Below are 24,009 nucleotides of genomic sequence, written 5' to 3' on the forward strand. Positions count from 1 at the left end.
AGGGTACAATCCTATGCATGTTTAGATAGAAAAAAGTCCGACAACTCCCAACATTCCCCAGCCAACCACGCAGGAAAGTCTTACAACTCCCAGGAATGCTGGGAGTTATAGGATTTTTGCTGTCTAAACATGCATAGGATTGTGCTTTTAGGGCACAATCTTATGCAGATAGGCAGCCGCCTCAGAACTCGGAGGTGACCACCTATCCAATGCAAGGCAGGAGAAGCACAGAGGGGATCGTTCCCGCCGCACTTCTCCTGCCGTGCATTTTCGGCTGGACAGCCGATTGTGGCTGTCTAGGCACGGGAGGGCAGAGCAGGGGAGGAAGCTGCCGTACGACACATTGGATGTGTCGCATAGGCATTTCCACCCTCCCTGCCCCAGAATGCCCCCCAGGAATGCCCCATTTTGGCCACTCCGCGCTCCTCTTGCAAGTGCAGAGCACAGGGCTGTTCCACACTGCCTGTGAGGCAGCGTGGAATTTCGGGGAAGTCGGTTCCCAGAAAACCAGATATCCTATGGCCGTCTAGCCACTGACTAGTGGCCATAGGATTGCTCCCTCCGGCACCTAAAATTGGATGGTAGGATATCAGAATGTGGCCACTATAAGGAATCTGGAGGTCCCAAGTTTTCCTTTCATTTTAAGCACCACAGCCTCCCCTCCAAACCATAAACTGATTTTTAACTTTGGGAGAGTTTATAAAGCAAAATGTAAGGCCATGTAGGAAGCTAATTGGCGAAAAAGAAAGGAAAATCTCAGGTGTATGCTCATATTTGAGATTCCACAAAAACATAACTTTTGATTAAAAGTTCAAGAGGAGTATCTTGTAATTCAGGATAACACCTGATGAAATGGTCTGTGATCCATTAAAGCTTATGCCATGATAAACTTGCTAGTTTTTAAGGTGCTACAAGAATTGCTTGATTTTTATTAAAATGACAAAGAAGGCTATAGGTGAGTTCATGCAAGCAATTTTAGAGGGAAATGGCACCAAGCAGCGAAACATCTCTTCATATTTTTTACTGTTACTTGTTTTTATGAATGTGTCCATGTAAGCACCACAGGAAAGAGCAAGCCTATGCATGTTTACTCTGAAATAAGCCCCAATGAATTCAGTGAGAAGTACTCCCAGGTAAGTGTATATAGGACTGCAGCCAATTCTCACTTATCTGGGAGTAAGTCTCATTGATCCTAGTAGGGTTGACTTCTGAATAAAAATTGGAAGGATTGCACTGCTATTTTTAATTTTTTTTAGTGGAAGAATTTATTCTGTCTATATTTCAGTTTCACCACATGAGGGCATATTTATAAGAACCTCAGAAGAATAGGGATTTCCACTTCATATTGATTCTTGCCATGTTAAAATAAAATTAAACTGCAACTTTTGAATGACTATCATTATCCTCCTTTAGATACTTTCAAATATTGCAAAATCACCTACCCCCTAGCTAATCATTAGTTTCTGCACTGATTTTGTGATTTCTACATTGGTACCTGTGCTGTTTCTGGACCCAAAACAGACAAAAGGAATGAGGGATAGCTCAACATATAGTTTTAGTCTTAGGAGCCTCACAGAACCTCTTGCACAACAACCTACAAGCCTTTGGAACTGCCTGGGTTGTGAGACTTTAGGAAAAGTCCTCAAATTACCAACTCCTTAATACTAAGGGAGTGTCACTAAATTATAAACACTATCATTACAGTTCCCATGTCTGAGAGGAATCCCAGAATGCTCAAATGAGCTCCAAAGTAGAATCCTTAAAATGGCCACCAAATGTTCCCATTTTCTCTCTTACTTACAGAAGCTCCTAGAAGCAACTGTTACATTCCTGTATATATGAATGTTACATGATTGTGGTAGTTATTCTTCACTAATTTGTACCCAACAACCAAAAACCTCTGTGTTCAACTGTGTGCTTGTCTGCAGAGGCTGGAATTATTAGCTTGATACTTATACTGACCTGAAAAGATTTCTATAGTGATTTATGGGACCTGTTAGTGCTCCTGGTTGGGAAAATACATATAGGTAAGCTTCAATGTCTTCTGCTGTAAGCCTACAGCCTTTCTTTCCAATTCCACTGGACTGGCTGGTAAAGAGGTTTTTCAAAGTCTATGCCAAAAAAACAAAAGCAAATAAATACAAGGTATTAAAAGCTGCCCAAAATTACTAGGCAGCTCTCAGTCATAAGCATTGTTATCTTCTCAAACTGAGTAGCAAATACTTGCTTTTATATTAATTTCTCCATTTTTGGTAGTCAGACTTTTGTTATCATTTCCTCTATTTCCCATCTTCAGACTTGAGTGCCGATACTCATGTAATTAAAACACCGTCACCCACACACGAGAGGGGTGTATCGGCACTCTCAACAGAACCCTGTGATTTCTCAAAACAACACAAAAAAGGATTTTTAAATTAAAAATGCACCTCACTCTGCTCTGAAATAGTTCAAATGTGTTCTGGGCTCCAGCAATAGAGAAGGACTCATTCTGTTTCCTTTCAGCATCAAGGATTGGGTTGCCTGTGAGAGGTTCATCCCCTCTCAGCTTGGAGGAGAGGCAGAGAAAGCCTCACCGGCACCCAGTTGAAGCACCCGACAAAGCAGGCAGAATGATCTCCTGCCTTGCAAAGTGGTTGGTGCCTAGGAGCACAGCTTGACAGGTTCCTCTCCTCCTAGCTTGGAGGAGAGGGAGAAAAAGCCTTCTCACTGGTGCCAAGGGTCCAAGCACCTTGCAGGGCTGGCAGAACACTCTTCTGCCTTGCAAAGCGGTCAGAGCCAGGGCACCCTGTCACACACTTTCAACCGATATTGGTGCTAATGTAGCATTTCAGCCACAATTCACTCCCCCTACAATAAATGTAATTTGTAAGGGGGACTGTGTACTTAGCCTAAATCTCAGAGCCATAGGTCAGTATCTCTTTAGAGCTATAGTGAAGAGATTTGGGGTTGGACAACCAAAGTACAGTGCCCATGAACAACCCACAATTCACAGCCTAGCAACAAACCATGGGTTCTCTTCATGGGTTGTTTGTGGTTAACAAACCATGGTTTGTTAGTGCGGATGGGTTCAGACAACACGATAACCCACGTTTCAACCACAATCCACAGTACAACCACAACCCACACTCAAGCCTTGAGTGTGGGTTATGTTGTCTGAATCCAGCCATAGGGGAGATAAGGGGAAACAAACAAATCAGCTGGAATGAAGATAAAAAATACTGAACTGACTTATAACAAAAAGGTTAGCTTATGAAAAAAACGGTCAATCACTATTATTAAAAGAAGAGGAAGAACCTTTCCATACTGACACAATGCAACTGGGACTCCAACCCAAACCTGTATTTTACCATTTCATTAAGGTATCCTAGAGACATAGATCAAAACAACCTGCAACGTTTGGTTGGGGGTCCCCACTTCTTTCCTCTATTGCCAACCAGGTGAGTGTACCACTGGTCATGTAGGCAAAAATGGCACCACTGACTCATAAGTTGGAGGTATTGGAAGGCTTGGGGGAATCCCAAGGTTTGCAGAAGTACAAAAAATATTTAGCAAAAAAAAAACCCTGGGGAGGGGAGAACCCTAAATACAGCCCAATGAAGACCATGGGTGCTCAGTGACCACTGAATGCTGACTGTTGGGGTGGGGAGAATAAAACTGGGTGGGAGGACAAATCAAATGGAGACTCATGGAGGAGGACATGGCTGACTGATGGGAAGAATGAGCAGGAGCACTCCACACTGCAACTTTTTGTTGTAAATCTCACTGATTTATGTCCAAATTAAAAGGAGCTTGAATTTTCCATGGACCTTTATGTGATCAAATCTGCACACACTATATGTATGTCAGTAATGCAAAACATGTTGGCATATGGCGATCAGGTTGCCTTAAAGAGGACATGATTTGGCTCAGAATTATTGTCTTATTTCAACATTTTAAATGCAGTAGATTACCTTAGGGGTGGGGGGTAGAAGGTAAGCCCTTTTTTATAGTTCACTGGAATTTAATCCAGATTAAAAATCAAGAGCCGCATTTTATTGAGCAGATTACATTTAACATCAAGACGAAAGCATGGCAGCCACTGCAGATTGGTTAGACTGTTGATCTTGGATTTGTGGCAGCTGGACTCAAATCCACTTGATCTTGGTCTAGTCACTCTCTCTCAGCCTAACCTACCTCACATCATTACAAGTAGGATAAAATGGGGGCAGCATATATACGCTGCTTTGGCCTTTATAGAGGATGTTGTAAACATCCATTCTGCTTTTGTACCACCTAATCTAATGAAGAGTTCCAGAGAACTCAAGAGCTTCCACATACTTTTGTGGCATTTTGGTTGGTCCTAATAAAGGTATTTCCTGCCCAATTGTGTGTGTGTGTGTGTGTGGGGGGGGGTATTCTCATGGACCAGAACAACTATCTTTTTTTTTAATGTATCTAAAATATTGAACATGAATGCACAAACACATGTATCATTCATATACATGTGTTAAAGGGAGATCTGTCTGCCCTTTCTTTTCTTCTTTTACGTTATTAGATGGGTGACTCCCTTGTCAATGAAAAAACAATGTAAAATAATAAGGGCCATTTCACAGATGATACAGGGCAAACAGATCTACCACTAAATCTGCCAATCCATTTCCCTAAAGAACGTATGTGCACGATTAGGGATGTTGGAGAAACCTGTAATGGAACCAAATGAGTTCGGATTTTTATGAATCTTGACTCACGTATTCTGCAGCGGACTGCCTTTACCCGTCGGGTGGATTCCGCGGACTTCTGGACCGTTTTCTCTTTTTACTTTCTGGAATTTCATGCAAATTTTGTCATAGAAAAATAGGCAGATTAAAAAAAAAATTGCAAAAAATGCACATTTCCCCCATAGGCTAAAGTGTGAAAATGTGCATTTGGGGGGAATGTGTGTGTTTTTGCACGTGCGAATTTGCCCAAATTCAGAAAATAAAAAATAATCTAATTCCATTGATGGGTAGATGACAGAACGAAAGGTGCCAGACAATCCACGAAACACCGACGGAACTGTTTTTACACAATCTGTACATCTCTATGTACGATACACATGTTCATTGCATTCATGCTTTACATTTTAGAGAACATGTATATCTTTAAAATAATAAACTATCTTCTGTAAGAAGGGAATCATTTTGAATACCTGAGCCTAATTAGACTAGGCATTTCTAATCTTCCTAACAGTGTGTTGATTTTGTGCACATGTATACGTGCTGTTAATGCAGGACTGAAAGTAGAAAAGAGAGACTTTCAGAATGAAATGTATGCTCAGACCATGAGAGATGACATTTGACTTAGATGTGGGAAATCCAACCAGCGTGCATCATCTATGAAAATGGCCTAACGGTCTGATTTGTGCATGTTTATTTAAAAAGCATGTACCACTGAATTCAATGGAGCTTACTCCCAAATTAATGTGCATAAGACTGGGCTGCACATGTACAACTAATGTACACATGCCACAGAGACCTTCACATTTATGCATCTTAACACCACTGAAATAATCTTGTAAATGCTGAAGCATTAAAAGTATTCCTTTCATTTCTGCATGGCAAGTTTTTCCATCAGTGAAAAATGCAATATGTTCTCTTTCTAGACACACTCACCTTAAAATCATTTATTGTAAACATAAGTTCAGGAAACCATGGCATTTGGAAGAAGTAGTAGTAGGCGGATTTAATCATTTGTGATGGATGTCGTAGAATGTATTCTTGGAAAGAAAAACATGAATTCAAAATGAAAAGCTGATCATGATGATAGATAATAATAATCTTTCAGCACTAGGAATTACTGAAGTTACAGTGCAATCCTTTTCTTGTTTAGCCAGAAGGAAGTTCCATCATGTTCATTCGGGCTTACTCCTAATAAGTGCATTTAGAACTGCAGTCTTAAGCTGGTTCATAAATATATTTGATTTCTTCTTAATCTGAAAGAAGCAAGAGGGGTGGGGGTAGCTGAGCTGTGTGTCAAAGTGATTTGCTTTGATCTAACAAACTCAGCTCTTGTTTAGGACCACTGTTTAGGAACTCAACATGAAGACAAAACTGGCCAGGAGAACGTAGGGAGAGTCAAAGCAGGAGAGACACCAACCCTTAAACTGGATGTGTCCCGCTCCAAGCAGAGAAATTAGTAGGTGTGCTAATTCCTTCTCCATCCTGCTACTGGTGCAAGTGTTTTGCTTTTTAATTCATAATTAAAGGGGCATTCTATAGGCCAGGGTAACTTTAGATAAGGTTGAGGGCTGCACTGTGAAAAAAGGCTGTCTTGCACCTTGCCCTAAACAGACAGGGCCTTTCCTCACACTATTTGAGAATACCAGGATGTGGAGGCCAACTATATGAACCTGATGAAACAGCAGAGCCTAAAAAGTTAATAATATGCATTTTCAAGTTAAGTCTGAATTCTAGCCACAGTTCTCCCTCCAATTCTGATTTTGCCTCCATTTGCTTTTTCTTATACAGAACTATGTGCACTGTAGCTGGGGTTGGGGGCCTAGCTTTAGAGGGGGTGAGGATGGGTACATTTCACTGGGGTCCAGGGAATAGGGTAGCCACGTATAAATTGCCCTGAAAGAGGAAACACATCACCAAAAAGAGAGCAAAAGAAGACAGTGATTTGCATAAAAATTCCGTATGGTGTGTGTGTGTGTGTGTGTGTGTGTACACTCTCTCACTCACACACACACATTTAGAAAAAATAATTATAATTTAATTAGAAATACAGTACATCTCACTGTAGTGTGGAAGGCTGTGATTACGGGCTTCTCCACACCAGGCTTTTTATCCCACAATTTACCAGTGCTTCTGCTTCCAGATTTTTTGCAGGATTAAGACTGACTCCTTACACAGGCTGGCACATGCTTTTATCCCTGGGACTTCCTTTGTCTGCAAGTTCTTCATGTTTAATTATACAGCCACTAGATGGCGCTGTGTTATAGCAGAACTGCGCAATTTCACACGACCATTAAAGCGGACAAGTATTACTGCGTTATCCCCAATCTTTAAAAAACTGGGATAAACATCAGAAAACTGGGAGACGCCCTGGAGGTTGATGATGTCGTGTAAAGGACCCGCAAACTTCCATGAGTGACCAATCATGAGCGTGCAATAAAAGCCTCATGTAGAAATGCTCTATGTTACTTGTGTGCCTGCCTGTTCAGTCTGCTGTTCAGGTGCTAACTGTTGATGGGCAACAGTTCTGATGCTTCTTTATCTTTAAACCATAATTGGATGCCTTCAAATAGAGGATGGTCCTCTGGCAGCCCTTCAAATACATGACTGTTCTCTGTAAAAACAAAAAGCACACATGGCCACCATAGGCCCCCAAGGTGGACTGCAAGCCCATTACCCTAAGGGGGGAAATGAGATTAATTTGTGGATTATGCTTGAGAATGTTTATGCAAACTTTGTTTATGTCAAGATCTTGTGAGATTTTCTGGAGCCAGTCAGAAGCAGTGTTAGAACGAATTGGAGATTGCCAAACTCACCTGCCAGCACCTCTCACCCCGCTCACCAGACCCCCACTGGACGCCCGACCTTATTCGGTGTGTAGGGCAGGCTGCCGGATGGTCCACAGGTGCCTGGTGAGTGGCATCCTGCTTCCCCGCAAGCTGCCTTTTTGTGGAAAATCATGGGTTTTATACGTAAATCACAATTTTGTGCATAATGGCACCCATAAATAGCACCATTTACACAACATTGCAGGCCTAAATGGTCTAACTAAACTACACCTGTAATGTTGGGTAAATGGTGCTATTTACAGCCTCCATTATGTGCCAAATCGCAATTTATGTATACAGCTTACCAGCGATTTCCCTCAGAATGGTAGCTTGTGGGGCAGTGGGATGCTGTGAACTTGCCCGCCTCTGCACGCCCCGAGTCGGACAAGCTCAGGGGTCCGTGGACTAGTGTCCAGGGGGCCAAGCTGGATGTCTGTTGGACTCCCCCCCCCCCCCGGATTTCCGCAACATCCCTAAGAACAGAAATAGCAACATTTTGAACAGTGAGTTACTGGCCCAGGCCCTCCTCTGGAGGAAATCGAGAGTGCTTGTATAGATAATTCTAGGATGTGTAATTTGAGAGACAGAAAGACGTATGCCTGCTATGTGTTATGTCTCTCCAGAACGATGTCTCAGATCCCCTTAGTTACTACTGGCGTCTCCTGTAGATGGGGAGGAGAAGCCAACAGGTTATGGCAGTGGACTGGTGGCAGGAAGGAGGGATACCTTCCATAATAATCCAGGCCATCGTGATCCCAAGGTCAGTGGGAGCAGTGCTGCTGATAGGAATGACAGGCCGTAAAACACATACGAATAAATGAGTCAGGCCACGAGCCTGGACTGGAAGCATTCTAAGTGGATTGTACTCGGGAAGCATAAGATCCTTGCCATGTATATGAAACTAAATTATCCTAAGTATATGAAGCTCATTATCTTTTGTACTCTGCCTTGGGAGTGTTTTGCCCTGAAAGGTGGTATGACAGTATTTTAAATAAATAAATGAAATCCCAGTGCCAGGGAAGTATGTCTAAAGGGCATTTGTCAGTGCATTCATGTATTTAATTTATATATGTCATACTGCCATGTTCAGTTATAAATACAACTCAGGCAGCCAGAAATGTAAGGAGCTTAAACAAAGGGAACTTAAAGAAGCTAAAGGATACCAAACAATCCTGCATTTAAAAGAAAAAATAATCTGGGCCTTTTGTCAGGTGTTCAAGAAAATGTGGGTACAGGTAGGGCCTGCATTCCAAGTGTCCACCAGGCCCAGAGAAATGCTGCTTGGGCACTGCTAGGGATCCTGCATATTTGAGCCTCCCCTTCATTCCAGCCATGGCCTTTCTGAACTAATGGCTGGCTGGGGGATGGTGAGAGTTGTAGTCCAACAGATCTGGAGGGCACCAGCTCAGGGAAGGCTAGATTAGAGTATTAGTTTAAGACTTGGGAAGCCTAGGTTCAAATACCCAGTCAGCCATGAAGCTCGCTGGGTGACCTTGGGCCAGACACTTTCTTTCACCTAATCTACCTCGCAGGGTGCTTGTGAGGATGAACAGGATGGAGAGAAAGGAGCTTTGTACACCACCTTGAGCTCCTTGAAGGAAAACATAACAATGACGACGACAACAACAACAACAACTACAACTGTACTTGGCATTCAAATTATTCTTTTCTTAAATTGGCATCACACATCTACTAAACACGAGAATGCTACAGATGCATGGAATGTTGGATCCCATCCCCCAAACTCACCTGTAAAAACAGAGGGATGCGGAAAATTAACAACAATCAGCTTCGTCACCATTTCTGGGTAACAAATAGCAGCTAGCCAAGCAATCATTCCACCCCAGTCGTGTCCAATCAGCACACACTTGCTGTATCCTGTTGTTTAAAAATAGATTTTTGACAGTCGTTTACTAACAGTTACATCCAAATAAATTATCACATCAAAGGAAGTGACAGTAGATGTTGCAGTATGTTTGCTAGCAATATCTCAACTTCACTTTTTCCTGCCCTTGGCAAATGATATACACCAACACAGTTAAAGTGATAACTTCTATTAATAAACCATTTAAAGAATCATAGCTGACAACACAGCAACAAAAAGGTAGGAAATTTAAAGCGAGAAATTTCTAATGGACCCAGACTTTCTCCCTTTCTCTTGTGTAGCCGCAGTTTATTTATAAACCCACTTTGTATTTGTTGTTCAGTCGTTCAGTCGTGTCCGACTCTTCGTGACCCCATGGACCATAGCACGCCAGGCCTTCCTGTCCTGCGCTCTCTCCCGGATCGTGCTCAAGTTCATATTCATTGCATCCGTGATGCTCCATGAAGGGGCCACTTTGTATAAACCCATGTATTTAAAGTGGCTTACAACAAAAGAGGGGGGAGGGATAATACTACAATCATATAAAGTCAATAAAAACAAAATTTTAAAAAGAACTAGAAAATGCATCAGCCAGTCAGAAAAATCACTCTAGGGAGAAATCCCAAAGGCCTGAAGGAAAAGGAAGGTTTTACAGCGTTTTAGAAATGCAACCAAAGAGCAACAATTTCTCGATTCTAGAGGGAGGTCATTCAAAACAGTATTGGAGCCACATCAGTAAAGGCCCTGCCCCTGCCTCAAGAGGCAGATGTTTATATTGCATGAATAGATGGTAACTGAAGCAGGGACTGTTTGATGACTGAAGATGGTGGGAAAATTGATATAAGGTGCAATCCTATTCATGTTTATCCAGGAAAAAGTCCTACAAGTCTCAGCATTCCCCGCCAGCATGCTGCCTGGGGAATGCTGGGAGTTTTAGGACTTTTTCATGTCTAAAGATGCATAGGATTGTGCCTATAGAGAGAGATGGCCCAACCCTAAAAGAGGGATACATCCTGCATATCAGATGTAATTGAAAGAAAGCCATTCTGTTGTTGTTCAGTCTTTAAGTCTCATCCGACTCTTCGTGACCCCATGGACCATAGCACGCCAGGCCTTACTGTCCTCCGCTCTCTCCCGGAGTGTGCTCAAATTCATATTCATTGCATCGGTGATGCTATCTAGCCATCTCATCCTCTGCCATCCCCTTCTCCTTTTGCCTTCAATCTTTCCCAGCATCAGGGTCTTTTCCAGGGAGTTTTCTCTTCACATTAGGTGGCCAAAATATTTGAGCTTCAGCTTCAGTATCTGTCCTTCCAATGAGCACTCAGGGTTGATTTCCTTTAGGATGGACTGATTGGACCTCCTTGCAGTCCAGGGGACTCGTAAGAGTCTTCTCCAGCACCACAGTTCGAAAGCATCAATTCTTCGGCGCTCAGCCTTCCTTATAGTCCAGCTCTCACAGCCATACATTACTACTGGGAAAACCATAGCTTTGATTATACGAACCTTTGTCGGCAAGGTGATGTCTCTGCTTCTTACTATGCTGTCTAGGTTTGCCATAGCTTTCCTCCCAAGGAGCAAGCGTCTTTTAATTTCATGGCTACAGCCACCGTCTGCAGTGATCTTGGAGCCCAAGAAAGTAAAATCTGTCACTGCTTCCATTTCTTCCCCTTCTATATGCTAGGAAGTGATGGAGCCAGATGCCATGATCTTATTTTTTTTAATGTTGAGTTTCAAACCAGCTTTTGCTCTCTCCACTTTCACTCTCAACAAGAGGCTCTTTAGATCCTCTTCACTTTCTGCCATTAGGGTGGTATCGTCTGCATATCGGAGGTTGTTGATAATTCTCCCGGCAATCTTAATTCTGACCTGTGATTCATCCAACCCGGCGTTTCTCATGATGTACTCTGCATATAAGTTAAATAAGCAGGGTGACAATATGCAGCTTTGTTGTACTCCTTTCCCAATTTTGAACCAATCAGTTGTTCCATGTCTGGTTCTTACTGTTGCTTCTTGACCCTCGTACAGGTTTTTCAGGAGACAGGTAAGGTGGTCTGGTACTCCCATCTCTTTAAGAATTTGCCACAGTTTGTTGTGATCCACACAATCAAAGGCTTAGCGTAGTCAATGAAGCAGAAATAGACGTTTTTCTGGAATTCTCTTGCTTTCTTCATGATCCAGCGAATGTTGGTGATTTGATCTCTAGTTCCTCTGCCTCTTCAGAACCCAGCTTGTACTTCTGGTAGTTCCCGGTTCACATACTGCTGCTTGTAGGATTTTGAGCATAACCTTGCTGGCATGTGAAATGAGTGCAATTGTACAGTAGTTTGAACACTTTTGAAAGTAGTTTGAAAGCCATTCTAGCAGCCTGTTTATCAGAAAGCAAGACAGGATCCAGAATGACACCAAGGTTGCAAACCTGTGTCAATAGGATAAACACTACCACAGTAGATTGTTGGTATATTTAACCTCTCCAGGGTTCTTTTGCCTTACTGTAGGACATGATCATCTACACAATGCTAGCCTAAGAGATCTTGATGCTTGACTTGAAATAACCGAATGTCACCCACTCAATTAAAAATACAGTGATTAACAATTTGCTACTCTTTCATGGCACTCAAAACATGCTGCCTAGGTCAACAGCCTCTGTCTACCTAATGAGAGGGCCAACCCTGAATCTCAGTGCCTTCCGCTGTATGCTCACGATGTCAATATTGAGCAAACTGTATGAGTTGAATCCAAAGATACCTCCGGGTGAAAGGGCAAAAACCCTCTCAACTAATTCCATGTCCCCATGCACGATTTGGATGTGTTTCTTGAACATCAGTCCACCCCGTGCTACATGGCAAAAGGGGAAACTGAAGGGAATCACAAAGCAGTTTGAGATAGAGCTTAGGCCCAAGAGATCAGTTGTTCAAAGTAAAAAATCCTATTGTGGGAGCCTAACTTAACTGTTTCAAAAGCAGCCACTGTGCACAGCTGGGACTGCATGCAGTAATTTTTTGAAGATGCATACTTCCATCCAGATCCAGGTGTGAACAGGCATTTTTTGACTGATAAGGTGGGCAGTGATCAATTTCCACTCCTCACTAGTTTCCCTATTTGTTATGCACCAGAGCATCCTCTATCAGTTTATGCCTGTGAAGGGATTGTTTTCCCATGTGCGGTTGGATCTAGTGTGATTTGTGCATGTGGAATAAATGTTCCTGATTATGTGCCCAGAGTCCCTGTTGCAAGCACAGGCCAGATGCTGCATTCATTATGCTCAACATGGCCATGTTAGCTGGGAGTGATGGAAGCTGTTATCCAAGACATCTGGACGGCACAAGGTTGGGGAAGGCTGATGTAGCTGTTCTGTACTCTCGACTGCTTAGTCATTTGTTCTGCATCTTCCAGATGGGACACGGTTGTATCCAATCTTAGCCTAACTGAAATCCCATTCATTTCAGAGGATCTACTCTCAGTAGGACTAACATTTTTGTGAACCATCCAGAGAGTTTTGGCTATTGGGTGATATAGAAATTAAATAAACACTGGATAGAGAGCGGAGGACAGGAAGGCCTGGCGCGCTATGGTCCATGGGGTCACGAAGAGTCGGACACGACTTAACGACTGAACAACAACCCACATTGTGATGTCCTACTGTGGCTTCTCTAAAAGGGTGGAACTCTCTTTCCCTGGAGACTTGCACAACTCCTTTGCACCAGGGCATCCTGCCACACCATTATCCTAATACAGAATAAGACTTGCTTGTTTGTGTGGGCATTTAGTAGCTTGGAGTGAGACAGTGGCCGTGTTCACATGTAACGCTAAGCTATGATGTTTAGGCTTTTTTGTCTAACCATGGTGACTTTGTGTGTTGTGTGGGGGGAGAAAACCACGTTTTGCATGGTAAGCCACCTTGGTGAACCACCCCCCTGCAACAAGGTTAAGGGCCCCCAGGGTGGCTTACCGTGTCGCCTGGCGGGCTCCCCAGTGGTTAAAATGGACTCAGGAGGACTTCCAGCCTGTGACCATAGAGTAGCTGGCTACAGTATCTGCCATTGCTGGTGATGCTCTACCTGCCGCAGACTTTCTCCATGATTGCACTACCCTTTTGGCCACTGGAGCGGCTGCCAGGAGCCCATTTGCACCATGGAGGATGGGATGCATGCAAACCATGCCAGGATGATCACCGGGTAACTACAGGGGTGGGGTGGGGCTTTGTTACTGGAACTACATGGTGGTGTGTGGTTTCCAGTCATGTGATGGGCACATGCATCATTATTCTGCTACCCGCCCCCCTAGTTCCCCTAACCACCTTTTCCCCCTGCACATGTGAACAGGCTTAGTATTGGATAAGGTCATATTCTGGAGTGTCAGCACCAGCCTCATCATAGTTGACTATATATTGCCACAATGATTCTTGGTGCCACTGAGGATCAGCGGGAGTTCAGAATTATGGCAGACCTGAATCTACAGGCACAAAGAAGGCTTAAGCAACAGGCAAGGAATCTAGTAGACCAGGAACAGATACGAGCCAGTGGTGAATAAGCAGTAGTAGTTTTTCAAGACCAGGAGCCAAAGATCACTGAGAAGTGTGGAGAGGCTGGAATAAGCTTGGGACAGGGATGGAAATGAAGGTGTCAATGCTGATCAAATAACATGGCTGGATAGGATGGACAGTGGAGAGCTGATCGAACAAAGATGCTGTCTTTAATATTTTATCTTGAGGACACTTGACGATAGGCTCTGCTTTTAGATCTGTTGGCTTGGCAGATAGAATTACTTAGGGCTTATCGCTCAAGTACATCGTACATGGTAAACTGAGGTACATCGCTCAAGATGTACCTCAGTTTACCATTAACTTAATACTCCTATAAGTTTAAATTTTACCACAAGTGCAGTACTCGCACAAATATTTTATTTATTGATTTGATTCGTACCCTGCCTTTCTACCAAGAAAAATGGTACTCAAGGCAGCTTACAATGATATATAAAACTTGGTTAAAACAATAATAAAATGAATGTATTAAAACACTATTAAAAACACAACAATAACAGAATAAAAACAACTTCCAACCCAACAGTCTTGTTTACACGTCTAAGGCCTGCTTGAATAAAAATGTCTTTCCCTGTCTGCGGAAGGACAGCAGAGAGGGGGCGAACCTGGCCTCCCTCAATAGGGAGTTCCATGGCCTGGGAGCAGCCATTGAGAAGGCCCTCTTTTGCGTTGCCACCAAATGCAGCTCTGAAGGCAATGATCTCAAATGAAGAGGCTCTCCGAAATATCTTAAGACCTGGGCAGGCCTGTATGGGAGAAGGCGGCCTTCCAGGTAGCCTGGTTCCAAGCCATATAAGGCTTTAGGGGTCATAACCAGCACTTTGAATTCTGCCCAGAAACACACCAGTAGCCACTGAAGCTGTTGTAACAAGGGAATTGCATGCTCCCTCTAACCAGCCTCAGTCAGTAGTCTGGTTGCAGACCAGCTGAAGTTTCTGAACAGTTTTTGAAGGCAGCCCCACACAAGAGTGCGTTGCAGTACTCCAAACGGGATGTATCGAAGTAATTCATGACTATGGCGAGATCAGACATCTCTAGGAATGGGTGCAGTTGGCATACTAGCCTCCCCTGCTGAAACGCACTCCTGGCCACCACCAAAACCTGGACATCTAGGTTCAAGGCAAAGTCCAGGAGTATACCCAAACTGTGAGCCTGAGTCTTCACAGGGGGTGTAACCCCACCCAGCGCAGGTTGATTCCCAATTCTCTGATTTGCCTTCTCTGGATTAACCTTCAATTTGTTTGCCCTCATCCAGTCCATTACCGATATCAGAAACCGATTTAGAACTAGAACAGCTTCCTTGGATTTAGACTGAAAAGAGAGATAGAGTTGCGTGTCAACAGGATACTGGTGGCACCAAACCCCCAAATTATCTTTCCCAGTAGTTTCATGTTTATGTTAAAATAGCATGGGGGATACGATAGAGCCCTGAGGGACAGGCCACTGCATCAAGCAGGAATCCCCCAGCACCACCTTCTGAGATTACCCCTTGAAGAAGGACAGGAGTTACTGTGCCTCCCAGTCCCAACTCAGAGAGACACCCCAGAAGGATACCATGGTTGATGGTATCGAAAGCTGTGAAGAGGTCCAAAAGAACCAACAGGGACACAATCCCCCAGTTCCCAGCACAGATCATCCACCAAGGCGACCAGAGCAGTCTCTGTCCCATAACCAGGCCTGAAGCCAGATTGAAATTGATCTAAATAATACTCATCATATCCAGAAATATCTGCAGCTGAGAAGACACCACCCGCTGCAGCAACTTGCCCAAAAATGGAATATTAGAGATAGGGTGGAAGTTATCAAATAAAGTGGGGTTCAGCTATTCCATAGCTCGTTATCCAATTTGCATGTTGCGGGGTGAGAAGGATAGTCTTGCTGTGTGGCGATATCGTAACTGCAATTCTCTCTCTCTCTCTCACACATACACACACACACACACACACACCCCTTTGTGGGGTGGGGTGTTTGTAGGGAAATTAAAAGGCTTTGCGTTCCAAAACAGGAGAATGAGAAAGTACAGTCTCTTGAAGATACTGAAGCAAAGGCTGCTCGCAGACACTACAGAAGTCCTCCTGTGCTTGAGCATTTATCCCAAAAGAATTAGTTTAAAAGTTCACAATTTAGAACATATGCGGGTGGGGCAAAAAATGCAATGCTGGTCATCAACCCATGCCTGTCACACTCGAACAATCCCTTTCCCTTTGGCAACTGTGTTCGCAACAAAAGGGATGGGAGAACATGTGATGTTCAAGCTCGTTGAGGTTCTCTAAATTCCTCCTTGAAACCTGGTTCACTTCATTCGTGTTCCTGAAAGCAAGGATATTTTTTTCAGTTGGGAAAAATGTACATTTTTGATCCGGAAGATACGGATTTTTAAACATGCGCACCAAAATGTACACTTCCCCCTGCCCATTGACTAAAGCATGAAAATGTGGATTTGGCGCAGGGGGGAGGGGAGTGTGCAAGTGTGCAATTATGAACACAAATGCAAGTTCAGAAAATTGCCCCCCAAATCCAAGAACTGCACTCCTGCTCGCTTCAGGGTTGCAAAATGTTTGCATGATTTCCGAACAGGAACGAAATTCTCATACATCCCTACACAACAATAATGCTGACTTAGGATGTGGATTGCATTTTCCAATCTCAGTGCAATTTTGGTGCTGGAGAAATGCGATTTCTGTGCAACAGATGTTCTACCTGGAGGTGTCCAGCTTCTTTTCAGCAAATGCATTGCAACTACGTATTACTGGCCAAAAAGAGATTGGATTGGACTGGATTCAGAGTTAAGCCTCCATGAACAGAAAGGCTTCTTCCACTGGTGGAGGGAACCAGGATCCAGCAGATTCCTCCCCACTGAAGGAATCATAGAATAGTAGGGTTGGAAGGGGCCTACAAGACCATAGAGTCCAACCTGCTCAATGCAGGAATCCAAGTCAAAGCATCCCTGACAAGTGGCTGTCCAGCCTCATCTTGAATGCCTCCAGTGTGGGAGAGCCCACCATCTCCCTAGGTAATTGGTTCCATTGTTGTATTGCTCTAACAATCAGGAAGTTTCTCCTGATGTTCTTCCAGAATCTGCCTTCCTGTAACTTGAGCCCATTATTCCGTGTCCTGCACCCTGGGATGATCAAGAAGAGATCCTGGCCTTCCTCTCTGTGACAACCTTTCAAGTACTGGAGGAAGGAAGCAGGGTGGTGATCTTTGCCAGTTCTTCCTTCCCCCTGCAGCCCCCAGTGCATGGAGGCTGCAGGGGGGAAGGGGAACTAGTGAAAAGTCGTCCCCCCCCCTCGAGCCACTCACAGGATCATCTAGTTCATGAAACGTGCAACTCTGGATCTGGTGCCAGCTCCAGATTTTTGAGAGCCCTTGGGCAAAACACCCTCAATGGGCCCCTCCCTCAGCCCTCAGTGAGTCTACCTTCTTACTTCCATTGTCACCAGCTTCTCTTGCCCCTCCTCCCCTTTTTCCTCATTGCTACCACTGGCTTGTTTGAGAGGCAGAGAGCCAGTGAGCAAGTAGGCAGTGGCAGCTAACGTGCCCCCTTCTCACCATTTCCCTTGTCTGGCCAGAGTGAGAGGCAGATGAACAAGCAGGTAGCAATGGTGAAGAGGAGGAGCAACCCCAGTAGGCTCTTGTCAGGGGGGCCCTGCCGGGTGTAGGCCCTTGGCAGGAGCCTGACTATACTACTCTTGATGCCAGCCCTGTTTGGATCCAACCCACTGTCTGGAAAGACCTCTTCCATGTAACTCTCAACAGATGAGCTGACACGTGCTGACACTTTCATTCCGAATCAATATATTGAACAGATCAAAGATCACAGCTTTAGAAAAAACAAGTGCATTTGCCTAAATTAGATTTAAAGTGAGAAAAATAGCATGAGAACAATCCTCTTGAAAAGGACTTTTGTTAAAGGGAAAAAAATTATTAGAAAGGGAATAGCTAGGTGATAATAGCTAGATGGTATGTTCAGAATTATTATGAACTGGGCAGCATCGCTGCTATTAACACACCAAGACACTCCAAGATATCCTTTATATCTGTAATCAGGCAGTCTAGTTTGTAATTCTCTCGGTGAGCAGGAGCATCTGTTTCTCCGTAACCTCTCAAATCCAAGGCCACAACTCGGTATTCACTCTTAAATTCCCGCATTTGATGACGCCAGGAGTACCTAGCAAATAAGAAGACAGTTTTACTTCACAGTATTTAAGATTTATAAATTGGATTATTTTTCCTACCTTTGAAAAAGCAGTTCACCCAGGAAACAGAAAACTAAAGACAACCGAAGCGTGATACCAGTAAATAAAATTTTAAAAGAAATATAAAACAGGTATAACAAATGAAAGCACATTTCAGTAAGAGGTCCATTCAAAAAGCAAAGGTTGACCATAAGAAAAATTCCAAAATTCATATTAGTGAAGGGATTACCAACTCAACTTCATTAGGCTAACTCAACTTTTTGTGACCTTTAAGTTGGCCTAATAAAGGTATTATACCAATATGGATTTTGGATTAAACCATAAATGCTTACCGGCATAAAATCTTCTTGACACACTTCCCTAATGATTGTCAATGCAAACTTCATATAGAATAGGGAACAATATGGATCCATATTTTAAATAATGAATTCAGTAAAGTTCCATGAAGTGGTATTATTTAATGAATTGTGTTTTTTTTAATAAAATCAATAAAATATTTTTAAAACTATGGATCCTGGTGGACGAGACTTAAAGTACTAAAGAAAAGTTGGTACATTCATAGCACCAGCAAGAAAAGGCATGACTGTCTCATATTCCCTTTCAGTACAGATGCTGGGAGACCATCCTTCCTTAAACTGATGGATTGGTAATAGTCCAGTATGATCAACTTCACCACTGATACTTTGCGATTTTCATCCCCATGCTATATTTATGTCCTTATTCAGGCAATCTCAGCTACCTTTTATCAATAAAAATTAACAGCTGTCAAAGTTTTCATACCCCCTTATAATTTTTACCAGCCATATACCTGGTAAAACCTGCTAGAAATGTATGATATAATAGCAAATCTAATGAGAAAATAAATTTAAAAAGCAAAAGGTGCCTGAGATAGAATAGTATTCATTCGTATACATTATTTAAAACATTTATTTCCTGCTCTTCAGCTGGAAAGACTCCCAGAGCTGCTTATATATCAATAAAAGGAAGACAGCCCTGCCCTGAGACTTACAATTTAAAGGACATGATACAAAAGGAAAAAAGGTATTGGGAGGGAAAAGGGAAACAAAAAAACTCAGGCACTAATTCTTAACGTTATAAAGGTGCAAGCTACCTGTAGGAGTGTTGATTTGCTTCCAGTATGCTCTGTTTTTGTATTTGGAAATAACAAAAATTACAAAGACAGAGTAAGATTCCAGTGCTCTATCATGCAAAGGACAATACTTCATTTCTGTACTTTGGTTAACACAGCAACTTCAGTGGGGACTCAGCCATTACTGTTCCTCTTTGCTTTGCTTTTATACTGAAGAGTCCTTCTGCCATAATTTGGGGGGCCTATTCAGCTGGAATGAACCCTTTTGAAGGAGGACATTTCTGGAGCATTGCCTCCCCATCACTAAGCTATTCTCATGAAATCTGTATGAGTAAATACAGGAATGTGGCTAAGTGCTAAAGTATCTCCATTAATGGCTTGTTATAGCCCTGGCATCTTTAAACAGGGTACTGAATTGACTGCAATAATGTAAAAAGAAAGCTTTCTTATCTTTCTTCCCTTAAACAACAACAAACAAAGGACTATTTGGGCCAGAAAAATTAGGCCTCAAGTGTAATCTGATGGATAAGTTTTAAATATTTTTCAGAAGCGAAAAAACAGGATAACTTGTTCACTCTGTAAGCAAAGGTAGACATATTACAAATTAACTTCACCACTGACATTTTGCGATTTTCATCCCCATGCTATATTTATGTCCTTATGCAGGCAATCTCAGCTACCTTTTATCAATGAAAATTAACAGCTGTCAAAGTTTTCATACCCCCTTATAATTTTTACCAGCTATATACCTGGGTAAAACCTGCTAGAAATGTATGATATAATAGCAAATCTAATGAGAAAATAAATTTAAAAAGCAAAAGGTGCCTGGGATAGAATAGTATTCATTCATATACATTATTTAAAACATTTATTTCCTGCTTTTCAGCTGGAAAGACTCCCAGAGCGGCTTATATATCAGTAAAAGGAAGACAGCCCCTGCCCTGAGACTATTTAAAAAGACATGATACAAAAGGAAAAAAGGGATTGGAAGGGAAAAGGGAAACAAAAAAACTCAGGCACTAATTCTTAACATTATAAAGGAGTAAACCTATGCATGTTTAGACAGAAAAAAGCCCTACAACTCCCAGCATTCCTCAGCCAGAAGCTGTAATGCAGCTATAATGCTGTAATGACTGTAAAGTAGTCGGATGCTAGGGATGTACGAAAGTCACTTACCTTTTCACAGGGGTGATTCGCAGTGGGGGGGAGGCGCTTCGCTTCTCCCCCCGAAGTTCAGGCAGGGGGGGGGAGGCACCCCACCTCGCCCGGCCGAAATTCAGGCTGGGGAGAAGCGCCCCATCTCCCCGGCCGCGAAAGAAAAAGTAAAAAAAACAACACCCCCCCCCCCCCGTGATAGGCTACTTAACAATTAACGTAGCCTATCACGGCTAGATTTCCAAAGTCAGCCGTGATAGGCTACGTTACTCGTCACGTAGCCTATCACGGATGACTTTGGGGGGAAAAAAAAGCACGTACGCAAATGGCGGTGGCCCATGCGTTGCCCTTATTTTCGCCGTAGTCTACGTAAATCTTTACGTAGACTAGACATGCCAAAATAAGGAATGCAAATGGCGGCGCCCATGGGCCGCCGCCATTTGCGCACTCGCTTTTTTTTTCCCCCCAAAGTCACCCGTGATAGGCTACGTGACGATTTACGTAGCCTATCACGGCTGACTTTGGAAATCTAGCCGTGATAGGCTACGTAAATCACGGGTGTGTGTTGTTGTTTTAATAGGATCCTGGAACATGCCAAATACAGTATGTGGCGATAAATGTTTATTACTGTTAAAGTTAATAATATTTAACACCATGTGGTCATCTAAACATATTAGCTACGTTCTGCTGAGTCAGACCACTGGTCCATCAAGCCTGCTGCTGTCTCCTCTAACAGGCAGCGACTGCCAAGGTCAAACCAGCAGTCTTTCCCAATCTGGAGATAGTAGGGATTGAACTTGGGCCCTTTTGCATGCAAAGCATGTGCTAACACTCTGATCGAACACTCTGGCATATAAATGCAACAACAACCCAACACACAAAATGCCAACATCCAGTCTTTAGAGATACAGTATTTGCATGGAGTTGATCCACATAAAAAACAGATATCTTGATGCAGTGTTTTGTTTCAGGCACGCAAGATCTGGAGCGCTCACCAAGATCTCCCATCTGTAAGGAATGTGCAAAGGAACCTTCTCCATCACGCATAGAACTGGTCTGAAAACACATCCTGTCTGGTAGATGAGTCAAAGTACAGTCTACAGTGGCATGGACAAAGAGCAGCCTAATTGCCTATCAGATTCTACTGTCAGCGAACAACCATGATAAGCTGAAGGAGAACCACTTTAAGGGCGCAATCCTGTGCATGTTTAGACAGAAAAAAGTCCTACAACTCCCAGCATTCCCCAGCCAGAAGCTGTAATGCAGCTATAATGACTGTAAAGCAGTCAGATGCACCTTATATCATTTAAAATATGTTAAAAGGGCTTGGGCTTTGTTTTTTTTTAAATGTTTGAAGGAGGTCTTGCATACCTCTCCTCATCCTATTTGCCTTTCTATATTTTAAACCCTGAAGAAATTATTGGGTAGTTCTAAGCACAGATTTTTATACTGCTCATGTGATGTATGTGGTGATTTTATGCAAAGCCTAGAGGGGTAGGCATGTTTAATCTGTTGCGGCAAAAATAACAGAGTCTTGCGGCACCTTAAAGACTAATACATTTATGATGGCATATAAGCTTTCTATAGTCCACGAAAGCTTATGCCATAATAAATCTGTAATGCAAAGCCCTTTAGGGCACACCACTTACATTACACTACATATTCTTTATTTATTATGCATCTCTTATTGAGAAACTCAGAATCCTTCAGTCCCCATCCAAGTACTGACTATGCTGTAACTTGATTAGCTTCAACAACAGGAAAGCATCATGGTACCTCACACAATCCTCTAAATCTCAGGCCTGTAGGCCAAATCCAGCCAGCCCATGGGCCAAATCCAGCCAGCCCATGGGCCAAATCTGGCCCTCCAGGGTGCTCCAGACGGCCATGCCCCTTTCCCCCCCACCTTTCCCCCTTTCCCTCAAGCACCAGTCATTTGGTGGTTTCCCAGCTTTTGCAGTTTTTTTCTCTGTTCTAAAGGACTGAAATGCCTCTCTTAAACCTTAATTGCTGGCAGTAAGGGCTTTAGCTAAATTATGCTGGTATTTCTTAGCCCTGCCCCCTTTTGCCTTCGGACTCACCCACTACTGGAAAGTGGGCCCTGAGAGCTTTTCCAAAACTGAATTCAGCCGTCTGGCCGTCAACAGCCCCACTCTAGATTCTCAAATAATGTTATGCCAGGTTCTTTAGCCAAACAACAGCAAAAGATATCCCAAGCCCAACAGTAAAATGTAAACAGATGGCAAACTTTTTGGATTTAGAGCACCTTCCCAGCCATAGTAGATTTCTCTTTGAAGATGTGACTGGGATCGTATTCTGCTCTTCAGATGGCTGCAGCCATCCTTTAATGCAGCTTCACAGCATTCTAGCAAGCACTGGACAGTTGGGGGAAATCAAATGTTATAATGGAAAAATGGCTACCCTATTGGTACCATGTAAATAGAAGAATATTCTAGATTACCTTTATAAATGGGATTCAGAACCTCTTTCAGCCAGAGGGCCAAATTCCATTTTGAAAAAGTTCTTGGGGGGCCGCATTCCAGTGGGGGTGGGGCCTAAGGCAAAGGGGGCAGGGCCAAAACAAAACAAAAATACCAACACGTTTACATTCACTGTGACACATGGTGGCTATCCCTGGTAACTAAGAAAACAGAAGGAGGTGAGTATCCAAAGTAAATCACAATGAAGTGAAACAGGTTCTCAGAATGCCAAAAAAAAAAGAAAATTATTGTAGGAAGCCCAACACATTTCGACCTTTTTCTTATTTTTAGGCCTTCTTCAGGGAGTAGAGAAAAAAGTCTGCAGAATTTTTTCACAAGATTATCTCCTGTGTGAATGGACTGGCGACTTTCTCTACCCCCTGAAGAAGGCCTAAAAATAAGAAAAAGGCCGAAACGCGTTGGGCTTCCTACAATAATGTTTGTTTGTTTTTTTGGCATCCTGAGAACCTGTTTCTCTTCTTTGTCATTTATCTCTGGTAACTGTAGGACAAGTAACTTCACAATTCGTATTTTTGTTAACAATTTGAGGGAGTCTAGGCTGGCTCCTGATACTGTCCTTCTATTGGCAGGCAAAGATGTTTTTATTCAAACAGGCCTTGGCATGTAAGTGGATCAGTTGCAGAAATGGGTTCTATTGGACTGGGTGCTGTTTTATTTTGTTTTATTGTTGTGTTTTTAAATTGTGTTTAAATTGTTTTATTAATGTTTTAACTCAGTTTATTTTAATCTTAGTTTTATTACTGTTAGCCACTTTGAGCACCATTTGGTGGGGAGGAAAGGGGTATAAATCCAATCAATAAATAATAAACCCTATGTGCTCAAGTATTCTGTATATGAAAGACAGTCATCCTACAAATATGGGTTTGGATTGGGACAAAGTATCTGAGGGAATGGCTTCTCCAATGTGAGCCTCTCCATGTTGAGATCTGAAGCAGAGGCCCTGCTCAGAGTCCATCCTTTGGTGCTGCAAGAATCATAGAACCATAGAATAGTAGGGTTGGAAGGGGCCTACAAGGCCATCGAGTCCAACCCCCTGCTCAAAGCAGGAATCCAAGTCAGAGCATCCCTGACAAGTGGCTGTCCAGCCTCGTCTTCAATGCCTCCAGTGTGGGAGAGCCCACCACCTCCCTAGGTA

The 24,009-nt window shown here is 43.0% G+C and overlaps 1 protein-coding gene across 1 annotated transcript in view; it reads right to left on the reverse strand.

Annotated features, from left to right (window-relative positions):
- Nucleotides 1-24,009, reverse strand: part of EPHX4 (epoxide hydrolase 4) — a 39,559-nt gene that overhangs the window by 3,824 nt on the left and 11,726 nt on the right. Inside the window, exons 3-6 of the mRNA XM_084851936.1 lie at nucleotides 17,943-18,100; nucleotides 9,272-9,400; nucleotides 5,631-5,734; nucleotides 1,963-2,111 (exon numbers count right to left, since the gene is read on the reverse strand). Coding sequence (XP_084708062.1) covers nucleotides 1,963-2,111; nucleotides 5,631-5,734; nucleotides 9,272-9,400; nucleotides 17,943-18,100 — 540 coding nt within the window. The remainder of the gene's footprint in view (nucleotides 1-1,962; nucleotides 2,112-5,630; nucleotides 5,735-9,271; nucleotides 9,401-17,942; nucleotides 18,101-24,009) is intronic.

The sequence above is a fragment of the Heloderma suspectum genome, chromosome 4 (genome assembly GCF_057233095.1).
Source record: "Heloderma suspectum isolate Gila_16-S chromosome 4, 16-S_ref, whole genome shotgun sequence".
NCBI classification, from domain to species: Eukaryota; Metazoa; Chordata; class Lepidosauria; order Squamata; family Helodermatidae; genus Heloderma; species Heloderma suspectum.